A 13,880-nucleotide genomic window follows, 5' to 3' on the forward strand; every position below is an offset into this window, starting at 1 on the left:
GATAGACAAGCACCGACTACAACACGGAGCGCGTCTCATGGCAGTGGGGTCCACTCAACTCAGCACCCGTGCCCGATGCTCACCAAGGACACCCTCCACCTACAAACACACGGGCGGATGGATGGATGGATGACAGAAGGACAGATGGATGGATGGAGGAGTAGATGAGTGCGTGGCTGGTTAAGGAAGGATAGATGCATGAATGGATGGGTGGATGAAAGGGCAGATGGATGGATGAACGTGATGAATGGATGGACGGATGAAGGGCAGACGGATGAATGGATGGACAGATGGGGTGACACAGGCACTGACCTGAGAAAATGACACAACAAAATAACATGCACAAGAAAACAAACATTCAGGATTAACAATTGGCCACTTGATGCCACGCCAATACAAACATCCCACATGTCGGAATAAGTAACAATGGTGGCTAACTGCATCCACTTTAACTGCTATTTTTAAAAGTTAAAGAGCTGCTCAGCTGGATTTTTAGATATACCGTCCACTGCAGGAAGTGACAAGTCTGATCCGGGCTCTTCGCCTACAGGAAGCTGCAACCAGGAAGAGAAGCATAAATTCACGAGTGCTGCAGATAAGGCAGCCCGAGTCCCTGGGGGAAAGCTCGCTCTCCTGCATCAGTCCTGTCTCTTTCTGCATAAAGACAGCTCCCACCCAAGGACTGTGCTGGCCTCCCTTTATCCCGAGAAAAGGGAAAATAGCAATCCAAACAGTGCGGAGGCAAAATCTTCCCATCTCTACCAACCCCAGGCTTTCACTTGTTTAGAGTAACTCTGAATTTTCATTCATGTCCTTACTTCTCAACAAATACATCAGAGCTATGCAGAAAAGTCATTTTCTGCAAAATGGAAAAAGGAAAGTGGGGAAGCGCAGGAACTCACAATCATAGAAGGCCTCCTGGTCCCGGGACTGGGAGAGGGACCTCCAGCTGCTGCCTCACAAGGAGGCTGAAGGTGCTTCTTAAACATTGAGTTTGGCCCCTTTGAGAAAGCTGCCTGTGTAAAACGCACAGAAAACTAGCCTAGCACTATCTCCTGTCTGCATCAGACGTGTCTGCTCCAATTAAAGGCAGGGCCCACGATAACTGGCCAGCTCTGCCCAAGCCCCAGCATCCCAACTTCCTCTCCAGAACTCCTCGGGTACAGTCACCTTCCCATCTGCAGGGAAACAAACGCAGATGTGACGAGAACAATGGCTCTCCTGGCAGAGCATCAGCCATGCAGACTATGTCAAGAGATGCACGTGCATCCCCTTCTCCACGCCCAGCACTTCCCTACAGGTGGGGACCTGCCTTCCGAGACTGCGGTACGGAAAGCTGGAAGGGCCTGCAGGGTCCGGCCACGCCCATAGGTCACACCCTGAGGGCCACACCCCCCGCGGGCCACGTCCACAGGCCACGCAACCACACGCCACGCCCGAGCCACCCCCCGCAGACCACGCCCCAGGCCGCACCCCTCCCCGCCCAGTGCAGGCCACACCCCGAAGACCAAGCGCCCACAGGCCACACCCCGCGTGCCACGCGACCACACGCCAGGCCCCCCAATCACGCCCCCGCAGGTCACGCCCCAGGCCACATCCTGCAAGGCCGCCAGGCTAGCCCAGCTGTCCCTGCCCCCCGGCGTGGGTTCGTCCCCCCAAACTCGGCCTCCGTCATTAAAATCATGTCTCTTCTGGCTCCCTCTCCCTGCCCAGGAGACCAAACCAAAGACAGCCGTGTCCACTTCCATGCCCGGCACCTAGCCTGCAATACCTCCACCCCTAAGGGTTCTCCTGGCATGTCTCAGAGAAGAATTAAGTTTAGCGACTCTGAACTTGATGGAACGTCAATGGCAAGATACTTTCTCCCCCGAGAGGGTCAGGCAGAGACTGCAGGAGTCCTGCTGCACTGGCTGCTCCTAACCAACCACATAAGCCATGACACCCTGACCCCCAGGAGGGCCTGGAGGCGCGAGGGGGGTTTGCCAGGCGGGCAGCATGTCCCCGGGCCTTGAGGTCACAGTGCCTCCACCTGGGGCACAAAGGACCGCGTGTGCCGTCGTCCCCAGGCTCCTGCCTTGAGAAGGTCGCCACTTGCTGAAGTCCACCTGCGCGCCCACCGGTCCTCATGGTATGTCTGTCGTCAGGGAGCTCAGAGATGAGACATGTGAGCTAGTGTCCTCTTCAGGGTCTATTTGGTGCCGCATTGCTTGCATTTTTGTGCCCTTTGTTGGTGACTCTGCTGTTTAAAACCTCCCCTGTCGTATTGCTGAAGGACATCCGGTCACAGAGAAACACCATGTGGGGGATAAGCCTCCTCCAGGCACAAGCCCTGAGCCCCATTCCTGGTGATGAGTCAACAGATGCTGAACAGGCATCTGTAAAAGGAAGCTCACAAAACCACGGATCAAGTGGTGACTATGCTGCGACCAGGGCCTGGCTGGACCCTGATTCTGCATCTGCCGGAGCAAGGTTTCCTGGTAGCTAATTCTCACAATTCCAAGAAGGACGAGAATCAACCTTAAACTCTCCCAGCTCCTCCCTCCACATGTCTCAGGGCCCTGAGGTGACCAACAGCCAAGTAGGAATGCTCAGCCCCGGGCCAGAGACCTCACACCCCGCAGGAGATGGGCCACAGCCAGGGGCAGCTGAGACCCACCATGAGACAGGGAGCCCAGGGAAGGGTGCGGCTTTCGGGATTGCTGAGACCAAAGCCTCCACAGAGGGAACCAGTGATGGTCGTCAAAGCAGGGCTACAAGCGAGGAGACACACGTGCACACACCGCGTCCCCAAGGTCAGTGTGAGAGGCACCCTGGAGACCACGCTCCCCGCCAGGTGCCACAGGAGCCTCCTCCCCCCACAGACACGTGCTCGGCCTGACGTAAGCTCGTTGGTTCAGTGGGAGATGAGCCGTGGAGCAAACAAGGGACACCTGTCCTCGCAGAAACATGGACTGTGTGCAGGGAGGAGCTGGAGCAGGAGAAGCCCCCGACTTGCAGACCTGTCCCTGACGCAGACCAAGCAGGTTACATACGTGCCCCAAAGGCAGCAGGGAGATAACCCACGAGGCCTGCAGATTACACACGTGCCCCAAAGTCATCAGATTACGCACGTGCCCGGAAGTCAGCAGATTACACACGTGCTTCGAAGTCATCAGATTACACACGTGCTCCGAAGTCATCAGACTACGCACGTGCCCAGAAGTCAGCAGACTACGCGCGTGCCCCGAAGTCAGCAGATTACGCACGTGTCCCGGAGTCATCAGACTACGCACGTGCCCGGAAGTCAGCAGATTACGCGCGTGTCCCGAAGTCAGCAGATTACGTGCGTGCCCTGAAGTCAGCAGATTACGCGCGTGCCCAGAAGTCAGCGATTACACGCGTGCCCCGAAGTCAGCAGATTACGCGCGTGCCCGGAAGTCAGCTGATTACACACGTGCCTGAAGTCAGCAGATTATGCGCGTGCCCCGAAGACAGCAGATTACGCACGTGCCCGGAAGTCAGCAGATTACACACGTGCCCCGGAGTCAGCAGATTATGCACATGCCCGGAAGTCAGCAGATTACACACGTGCCTGAAGTCAGCAGGGCGATAACCCACGAGGCGCAGAGACCTTCTGAGGCAGGAGCGCAGCAACAGAAGAGTGGAAACAAAGAAATGACCCGCAGAAGGAGTTTGATTCAATAAAGTTGGCAATTCCAAAAAATAAATACTGCGTGGCCATTAACAAGGACGGTGCAGACCTCTAATTACTGCGGACACAGGGCCACCACGTGCAGTGGGTGTGGAAAGTGGGACACAGATCCCCATCTGATGTTGGCAAACAGAAGAGCAGGCAGGTGAGCAGACGCAGAGGCTGATACGCAGATGGAGAGACGGGCAGTTATGGAGACAGAGGGACAGGTCCATAGACGCACAGACGACAGATGATTCACAGAACACAGCTGGCGGACGGACGCACAGACACCCCCGTGACTTCCTGTCCGTGTACACTCACACGACTGCTTGGGTATCTGAAGGGAGCCCAACGGGCTAATGCGTCCCTCCAATAATAGAAATGTGAGTCACTTATTTTGGTGTTTCTGTCTGTATGTTCACATTTTTCTACTATGAACATGTACAGCTTACATAAAAATATTTAAAAGCACCTAGGAAAAGTAAACAGGATGGGTGAGGGCAGCTTTCACAACACTTGTTGTCGCCTCCTGGGGAGACAGGGTACCCCCAACGCGGCTGGTAACCACTGTGCCTCCGGCCAACTTCCACCCGCAAGGACGGCAGCTGCAGGGCCTGAGAAGGCGGCCAGCAAGCTTCCAAGGACCCTGACCGCTCACACACGGCTGTGGAGGAGGGGGCCTCCGGGCAGAGGGCAGGGCGCACCATGGGCCCTGTCAGATTGACGCCTGGTGGTGGGAGATGCCGCTGACATCCTGGGCAAGAACCTCAGAAGCACGGCTGGCTCCTGGAGCCCAGACGTGGAGGGTCCAGCCTGAGCCTGGGGTAGCCCCCGTGTGCACCCATCCACCCCTCACCGCCTCTCCATTTGCTCCTGGAACTGCTCAGGACCCACACCAACCGCTGCCTCGTCCTGCGAGGAAGCCCTGGGTTGAGCACTTGGCTTCCAACCCAGCCGTGATCTACGGGTCACAGCGCTGAGGCTGCTCACCACCTGCCACGATGATTACACGGGGCATCTTAGAGACGGGCAAAACCCCTGTCAGAAGAAGGAGACGTGCGCTTTTAACCACCTGATGCGAAGACCTGACTCACTGGAAAAGACCCTGATGCTGGCAAAGCTTGAGAGCAGGAGAAGGGGACGACAGAGGATGAGATGGTTGGATGGCATCACCGACTGAGTGGACACAAATTTAAGCAAACTCTGGAAGGTGGTGAAGGACAGGGAAGCCTGGCGTGCTGTAACCTGTGGGGTCGCAAAGCGTCGGAAAGGACTGAACGGCTGAACGACCACCACTTCTATTAACCCGTGATGGTGTCCATTACAGCCCACAGCGGGGTCTAAGCCAAGGGGGACAGAGCAGGAAGCATCAGACACCGAGGTCACGAATGGCAGCCTCTCTGTTCCCCAATGGGGAGCCAGGGGTCCCCCGTGAGGCACCGTGCCGAGAGGAGAAACCGCCGTCCAGACCAGGCTCGAGGGAAGCGGGAGGTGCCCCAAGGCTGGGTCCCGTCCTGGGCACAGAGGCCCTGAGCAGCAGCCCCAGAGCTCATGCACCAGGTGCGGAGGGCACCCAGCGCCCGCTGGGCAACATGGGGCCCCGTGATGAGCCCGGAGGGCACTCGCTGCCCTGGCCCCTCACCTTCATCGCCTGCTTCCTTCCCCCCTGTCTACCCCCGGTCGCTGGTAGAGCGCTGCTACCTTAAAGGGCCAGACAGGAAAGGTACTGTTGAGTCACAACTATGCAAGTCTGCCTATCTAGCTAGATGGGTGGATGGATACCCCAAGCCACTGTCCACGGGCGGGGTCTGCAGACCCTGGGCTGGAGCTGAGTCCCCAGTGACAGAGGCCACGTGAGGGAGGCAGGAGTTGCATTGCTTTAATCCCCTGAGATCCTGCGCCCGCTCATCGCCGCCCGGCTGGAGCCCCGCCCAGCACGACAGCACCCACAGGGAGAGAGGGAGCCGGGTTGAGCGATTCTCAGTTTTATAAACTCTAGACTCAGGCCTGTGAATGCATTATCTGATTACTTTAATGAAGGTTTTTACAAAATTACAAAAAACAATGGGGAGCTCTGAAAAAGGTGGGCGAACAGGGCCCAGACTTATTGTCTGAAACAGCCAAAACGCTGACAGAATACATGAAACAACTACTTTTAAGATACCGTATGTCGGTCAGCAACAGACAGGGTCCCGACGGAGCGAACAGAGGAGGCGAGCCCAGAACTGCCCCATGTCGCTGCCCAAGAGAGCAGGTGCGCGTGTCTGGGGAGAAGCCGGACGCCAGGACGCTGAGCTCCAGGGACGGACACCAGGAACCCTGGGCTTCGAGCGTGCAGACGATGAAACCAGAGCAGAGGGCAGTGAAACAGAGAACAGAAAATCCAAAGAGAAAAACCAGTGAGTCCAAAAGCTGGGTTCTGGCAAAGATCAATGAAACTGAAAAACCTCTAGGCAGGTTGATCAGGAAAAAAACACGCTTCTGACTTTGGGAACGAGAGACCTGATCCCTACAGACCCTCGGTGTTGAGAGGATAACAAGCGCCAACTTTCCTGTGTGACGTGGCCAAGCTCCCTGCTCCCCAGGCTCACCGGGGAAGGGACAGCCCTGACAGGGCTGTGATTACTGAAGAATCTGAAGTCACGGTTTAAAACCCTCCCCCAAAGCCACGGCGAGCGCAGCCGGGGGCTTCCCGGGGAAGCAGGACCAGACGTTTAAGCACCGCTGAGCCGTGTCCACCCACCCGAGCTCTCCCCAGAGCCGGACGGGAGGCCGCGCCCCGCACTCCCTCTGCGATAAGCAAACCAGACAAAGACATTCCAGGAAAGGCAAACAAAGCCCGAGTCCCCGTGAGCAGACGCAGGCATGTCCAGTGAGGCAGAGCGCGGGGGCCAGCTGCCAGGAGGCGCGGGGGCGCGGAGGCTCGTCATCCTGATTGTGGCGATGGCTGCACGGCGCCGGCACGCGTGCTCACCGGGCGCAGACCCCCGCCCGAGCGGCAGCTTTCCTGCCGGCTGGATCTCCAGGAGGCTTTTCACTTTCCCAGTGAAAACGCACCCACTGACCCCGAGGTCAGAAAGGGGGCCATCGTCACTGGCTGAGCTTCCACCGCCGGCCCGACCAGTGAGCCAGAGGACTGCCCGTGCGCCTCCAGGCTCCGCGGGCTGGGGGACAGCAGCCAGGTCCCACACCCCGCAACCTGGTCCTGGCTCCCCCATGGCTGTGCATCCAGACGCCACCCCTCTCCTTACGGAGCTGGTCACCCAGCGGCCACCGGGTCGGACAAGCTCCCCTCAGCACAGGCGTCTGAAGGACACCAGGCAAGGGCAAGGAGAGCCTGGGGACACAGTGTCCACCCAGGATCTTCAGGGAAACTTCTTCGGGTCGGCGTCTCCTCCTCCCTACCCCTGAGGGAGCTGAGAAGCAAGGGGAAAAGGCAACAGTGTCTGGAATAAAGGAACTAATCAAATCTGCGAGTTTAACTGACCCTGTGTCCAAGCCAGGAAGGGGAGCCGAGAATTAAGTCCTGAAACAACTGGCGCATTCTTACCTAAACTTTGCCGGTTTTGATTCAGTCACACGAGTAACTGTTGGACTGAGCCAACTCGGGGTTTCCCTGTGTTGTGTGTGGACTGGTGGCATCTGACCAAGAGATGGACAAGTGTGATCTCTGTCTTTCAAAATTAACTCCAAATAAAGAAAATATTAAATTAAATCAAATTAAATATTAAAAGGCAGAGACACCACTTTGCCAACAAAGGTTCGTCGAGTCAGAGCCATGGTTTTCCAGTAGTCGTGTACGGATGTGAGAGTTGGATCATAAAGAAAGCTGAGTGCTGAAGAATTGTTTTCCAACTGTGGTGTTGGAGAAGATTCTTCAGAGTCCCTTGAACAGCAAAGAGATCAAACCAATCAATCCTAAAGCAAATCAACCCTGAATATTCTTTGGAGGGACTAATGCTGAAGCTGAAGCTCCAATACTTTGGCCACCTGATGCGAAGAGCTGACTCCTATGAAAAGTTCTTGGGTGCTGGGAAAGATTGAGGGCAAGAGGAGAAGAGGGCAACAGAGGATGAGATGGCTGGATGGCATCACCGACTCGATGGACTGGCGTGCTGCAGTCTATGGGGTCACAAAGAGTCAGATACGACTGAGAGACTGAACAACGACAAAAGAAAACATGAAGCTCTGGACTTACGAGTTTAGAAAGGTCGTAAGTTAGTGACCATGCTGTTTTAAACACAAAAGCATTCTCTCCCCACTGACAGGCGACAAACGGTATGCTGTTACCAGTGCAAGTCCAAGGGGGATCCCAGGGAGCAGTCAGCCCACAGAGACACACAGTAACACATGGGAAGCCCAAAGTGACTGCTTAAGCATCAAATTCAGTGATGTCCCATTGCTTTTAGATGGAATTCACCCCAAATTGCATTTGTAAACAAATTGCATTTTCTTGTGTCCTCTGAAATATATGAAACTGTCACGATGAAAATACTCTTTAAACCTGGACGAGACCTCACAGGCCGGGCGCTGGATGCCCCAGCGCCTCCCCAGGAGCACACGGCGGGGGGGAGCAGGGGGACCAGGCCCGATTCGAGCTGGGGGTGACCCGCTAGCTCTGCCCCCAGGCCTTCACCACGGCGTCCACCGCAGTGTCTTCCTGTGAACAGTGCCCGGAAGAGCCCGCCTGGCCAGTGGGAATTAGCACATGGGCGAGGGCCTTCCAACTTTCACCCAGTTTTTCAACCTGATGAGAAGCAGCTCCGGAGACGGGGATCCTGTGTTTGTTCTGCTGACACTTGAACTTGTCACCTGGAATGTGTGGGCAGAGGCTCTGTGCGGCCGGCCGTCTCTTGAACAAGAGGCCCGCGTTCCCCAGGCAGGGAGCCCCCCTCCCCCAGCCCTGGCGTTGCCGGGCAGAGCAGAGCCTTCCTGGGCCCCGCCTGCCACCGTGGGGGTCCAGGGGCACACACGCATGTGTTGGCACAGTCCCCAGGCCTCTGCTGTGAGCAAGGCTCGTCCCCTGCACTGAGGCCATCGGAGAGGAGGCCAGGGTGTCGCCAGGCAGAGAGGCTGAGTCATGGGACGGAGTGGGGGGCCCAGGAGCGCAGGGGGCAGAAAGCCGTGAGTCTTGGCGTCTTGAACCTGGACGAGGCCAGAGCTGCTCTGCGCCAGGGTCAGCAGCCTGTGCAGTGCTGTCTTTTTACAACTATTTCCTGACTCATTAACGGCACGAAGGAGGGGTCTTCCTAGGGCCAGCCTGCTGCAGCTTCCCAAGGTGCATCTGCCAAAGATAAGTTGTGTCCCAACTTAGCAGGGACCCAGGTCCTGCTCCCAACCGGCGGTGTCTCCAGTGCCCTGGAAGCTTCCTCGGTGCCCGAGGTCTCCTGTCTGCCCACAGCGGGCTGGACGTCCGTGGAGCTGAGGGCTCCGGATACCGCAGGGCTGTTAGTGGTGGGAGGAGGTACTTGGTCCGCCACCATTTTGGAAAAATAAACCACCAGCATGCACATACTTAAAACATGTTCCTACGGTGCTTTTGAAACGCATTTGAACTGCATTAATAAAAGCTTTTGACTTCCTCCCAGCAGGCTGTCTAAAGCAGAAATCCGTTTCAGGTGAGCCTCCAGCTACAGTCAAGGTCCCGGCTGGCACGGGTGTCCTGCAGGAACCGCGGCCCCAGTCACGGCTGCTCACATCTGCTGACCGGGCCCATCACCCACCCCCCGGGGAGGAGAGGCCAGCCCAGCCCGGGGCCAAGTGCATCCCCAGGTCAGCAGAGAGAGAGGGAACTCCCCGAGCCCCAGGAAGACAGGAGACCAGGAGACAGGGCAGATGAGCAGTTCCCTGCTGGAGGCCCCCAGCCCCTCCTGACCTGACGGGACCCCCACGGGACCACCCCTTCCTGCCTCCCGCCTGCCACCTGTTGGCAGAGACCTCAGCGCCCTAGACAGGGGAGCTTGTGAGAAGCTGGGTTCTCCCATCAGCCAGGTCCAGTGCAGGGCCAACAGGAAGGCAGGGGCCCCACCCACGCCAGGGGCCGCACCAGGACCTTCTCCGACTGTGGAGAAGGCGCAGCCCATGGCTACCCCTGCCTCAGGCCAGCAGAGGTGACGGCGTCCAGGGCCGGCCCCTTGCCGTCGCCCTGGCCAGGCACATCTGAGCGCTCACCCTTATCACAGGCCCACGGGGCCTCCCTCCCTGGTGCCCCCATGGACCAAGGATCCCACGAGGTGGGGGCTGGAACGCGGCTCGGGCCCAGACACAGAGGCCGTCAGAAGCTGTTTGGCCAGCAGCCTGACCCCAGGGAAGCGCTCTTGCCAGCCCCCTGCCTGCTGTGGGTCGGGCTGCACTCCCCCGGGCCGCCCAGTCCACGTCCCCAGGCCCCCTCCAACACCAGGGCTTCCTGTCACGTGGACGGTGGCTTTGGAGCGGCCTGGACTGAGGGATGGGGGTGATTCCCACGACCTCACAGACGAGGCGACAAGGAAAGATCAGAATGAGGGTGAGGGGCAGAGGGTGACTCGTGAGGCAGCAAGTATAGAAGGAGACGCCCCCAAAGGCCCAGGCCGAGGGGAGGACAAAGCGGGCAGAGTGAGGATGCCCCCGCGCGTGTTTTATCACCAGCTGTTTAATCCTCACCATGATGAACTTCTACTGCCGTGCTGAGCAGAGTGAAATACTCAAGTTAAACACTTAACTCTACAACAGTTGAGCTGAGCATACGACACCCCATGCTGAAGGGCTCCGAAATGCTGCAGCGCCAGATCGCAGGGACCCCAGCCGGCAGAGTGGCCAGGACCCCACTTCTACGGTTCCGGGTCAAACTAGAATCACATGCTTTGGACCAGGGCCTGCTCTCAGACCAGGATTTCTAAGCCCCGACCACGAAGCAGAATGATCCTCTCTCGGGCCCCACGTGGGCACACCCCTGAGACACCACGATGGGGGACAAGTCTGATGCTCCTGGTGATTCCCATTCAGTCTTTCTGGGGGGCCGAGGGGAGGGGGGAGAGGGGAGAGTCCTGAAAGCAAAGGGATAAGTGATGCCCGGACTGGCCAATGGACTCCGGGGCCAAAGTCTCCCCTTACCCTCACATTCTTTCAGTCCCTGATTGCTCCCACATCATACTTTGGATGCAGAAGAACAGCAGCTGCAGGCGGGCAGAGCTCTGGGAGAGGAGCTCAGAGTGAACACGGACTACCTCTCCACTGGCAGAGCCGGGGACCACGTCCCAACAAGCAGCCCCCAAGAAGGCTCCAGACTGGACCCCAGACCCCAGAGCAACACCCCTCGCCAGCGGGCCTTCCCGCCGGGACTGGCTCCTCCATGAGGCCCCACCCACCACCACTGTCTCCCTCTGGACTCCCAGTCCCGGACCCCCAGCAGAACCCCTCACAGAGGACTCAGTTTTACCCGTCCTGAGTCTATACTGGCACCGATGGGAGCCTCCTCCCCAGGTGCCTGTGTCTACACAGCTGTAAGATAGGTGTGTGTTCACACCACAATTCTCCAGGCCAAATACAGGAGTGGGTAGCCTTTCCCTTCTCCAGGGGATCTTCCCAACCCAGAGATAAAACCCAGGTCTCCCACATTGCAGGCAGATTCTTTACCAGCTGAGCTACAAGGGAAGCCCAAGAATACTGGAGTGGGTAGCCTTTCCCTTCTCCAGGGGGTCTTCCCAACCCAGGGATAAAACCTGGGTCTCCCACATTGTGGATAAATTCTTTACCAGCTGAGCCACAAGGGAAGCCCAATTTAGGATTTCCCGGTGGCTCAGACAGTAAAGCATCTGCCTGTAATGCAGGAGACCAGGGTTCAATCCCTGGGTCAGGAAGATGGAAAGAATTGACAACCCACTCCAGTACTCTTGCCTGGAAAACTGCATGGACGGAGGAGCCTGGTGGGCTACGGTCCATGGGGTGGCAGAGAGTCAGACACGACTGAGTGACTTCACTTTCACACCAGCGACAACCCTCGTGGTTCTCAAGGACCTGGTAAACTGGGCACCCCCGCCTCCTCACAGAACCCATGGGACCACGTGAGGTCGTTTCTCGGCATCTCTGAGAGCATATGGAAAAGAAGCATTTCTGGAATTCTCGCCAGGGTCACCCATTATGTTGCCCGCTCTGCCCACCCTCAGCTGTCTTATGAAACTCCGGGAGGTTCTGTGGAGATCTCACCGCCTGCGGGAGGCTGGTGAGCCCGTTTTGGCTCTACCACAGTCATATTTTAAAACACTGTCCTTTTTAAAAACGTGAGGGCAAAGCACAGTACATGCATTTGATTCTGGCGACACGTGAAAAACGGCTTCAGGGTCCGCGTTTTCCCCACTGACTCACCGAAGAGTTAAATCACGGCCTCCAGAAACCCCTCAGTCGGCCTGTGGCGACGCCTGCTGTGTGCCGGCCCCGTCCTCGGAGGGCGGCCGGGGGAGCAGCCGGGGAAAGGGCTTCCAGGCCGGGGGTGAGTCCTACCGCGGACCCCGAGGAAGGGCCGGCAGGCGGGCGACCACGAGTAGAGTCCACCTACTTGGTTTTAAAAGAACATTGACCGCCCACTTCCTGAATAGTTCACCCCAAACTTTACAACTTTTGCAGGCGCTTCGGCAGTGCCAGAAGCACTCGGGCTCAGAGAAGAGTGGAAACTATTTTTGGCATCCAGAAGGGCGGCTGTGGGCCGCCGAGCGCAGTCGGCGCCTGGATCGCCGACTGCCTTTTCCGAGTTTGAAACTTTCTAATCAGGGGTGCATCCGAACAGGCCTCCGGCGACTCAGCGGCATCGCGGGCGGGATCCCCAGGGGAGCGCGGGGGTGGGCGCGCGGTGCCAACTGGAGCGCCGGGTCCCCATGGCCCGGCCGCGGCGCAGCAGCTGGAGACGAGGGCGGGGACGGGCCCCGAGCGCACACCCGCTTGGAACCCGGCTCCGCCCGCGCCTTCCCGCACTCGGAGCGCGGCCCCTCCCGGAACGCGGTGCAGGGGAGCCCGAGAGAGCCGTGCGTCCACCCGGGCCCGGGCCGGAGGCTCTCCGCGCCCCGCCGGACGCGGGTCAGAGAGGGGGCGCCAGGAGGGCTCCCCGGAGCCCGGACCGGGGTACGGCGCCCTGGGCAGGAGGGGGAAGCGCCGAGTCGGAGGAGAGGGGGAGGGGAAAGGAACGCGGGAGAGGGGGGCGCCGGGCTCTGGGAGGAAGGGGCCCGAGCGGGGCGGGGGAGGAGCGGGCGAGCAGCAAGGCTGGCGGGGCGGGGGCTTTCCCCGGCGGCCCCGACGACTCCCCCGGCCCGCGGGGACTCCGAGTTCCAAACAAAGGCGGCTCCGGAGGCGGCGCGCGCTGCGCTCAGGTCCGCCCCCCGTCCGGCCACGGAGGACAAAGGCCCCGCCGCACGATCCCCGGCCGCCCGGCGCGCCCAGATTCCCGGAGCCCTGCCCCCGGCGCCCCGCTCCCCGCCGCACGACCCGGTCCCCGGCCGCCCGGCGCGCCCAGGTTCCCGGGGCCCTGCCCCCGGCGCCCCGCGCCCCGCCGCACTCACAGGATGGAGGTCTGCGGCGCCACGGCGGGCACGGCCTCCAGCAGCAGATGCATGCAGCGCACCGTGGTGCGGAAGCAGAGGCAGCGGCTCGGACACCCGTTGGTCGGCCTGGGGGCGACCTCGGCCAGCGCCCCCCAGCACCAGCACAGCACGAGCGCCAGCAGGCAGGGGCGCGCGGCGCGCACGGCCATGACCCACGGCGCTCGGGGCGCTCGGGCGCGCGGACCGACAGCGAGGGGCCCGGCGCGTCCACCGCCGGCTCCGGACTGCGCCCGCCCGCCGCCCAGGCGCGGCCCACGTCCCAGCTGTGCGCCGGGGGCGGGGGGCGCCAGCTGTGCACATGCGCGCGGCTCCGCCCTTCCCGCCCCCACCTCCCCGAGGGCCGGGGCGGGGCGAGGACCTCCGGCCCGGAGCGCGGCGGCGGGGCGGTCCCAGCTGCAGAAGACAGGTTGGGCCCCCGGGGTCCAGTCCCAGGTCCGCGCTCACGGTCTGGGGCCTCGCCTAGCGGCCGTTGCCACACGTGTGCAGTAGGAGCTTTTGTTGTTTCAGAAAACACTGCTAGAGGACTTCGCAAGTTCCAGGCAGGATTCCAAGCTTTCTCTCTCTCTCCCCTCTCCGCCTTTCTCTCGCCCCGTGCTTCCACCTCGTCTCTCTCCGTCTCTCTGTTTCTGTCTGGCTGT

General features: G+C 59.6%; 1 protein-coding gene across 3 annotated transcripts in view; it reads right to left on the reverse strand.

Moving 5' to 3' along the window:
• Positions 1-13,513, reverse strand: part of PXDN (peroxidasin) — a 65,358-nt gene extending 51,845 nt beyond the window's left edge. For all 3 annotated transcript variants that reach the window (XR_006345773.1, XM_043927231.1, XM_043927230.1), the window contains exon 1: positions 13,201-13,513. Coding sequence is in view for 2 of the 3 variants with exons in the window: in XM_043927231.1 (XP_043783166.1) it covers positions 13,201-13,391 (191 nt within the window). In the remaining variant the exon portion in view is untranslated. The remainder of the gene's footprint in view (positions 1-13,200) is intronic.
• Between the last annotated feature and the right edge of the window lie 367 nt (positions 13,514-13,880).

Source organism: Cervus elaphus, chromosome 16, assembly GCF_910594005.1.
Source record: "Cervus elaphus chromosome 16, mCerEla1.1, whole genome shotgun sequence".
Taxonomy (NCBI): Eukaryota; Metazoa; Chordata; class Mammalia; order Artiodactyla; family Cervidae; genus Cervus; species Cervus elaphus.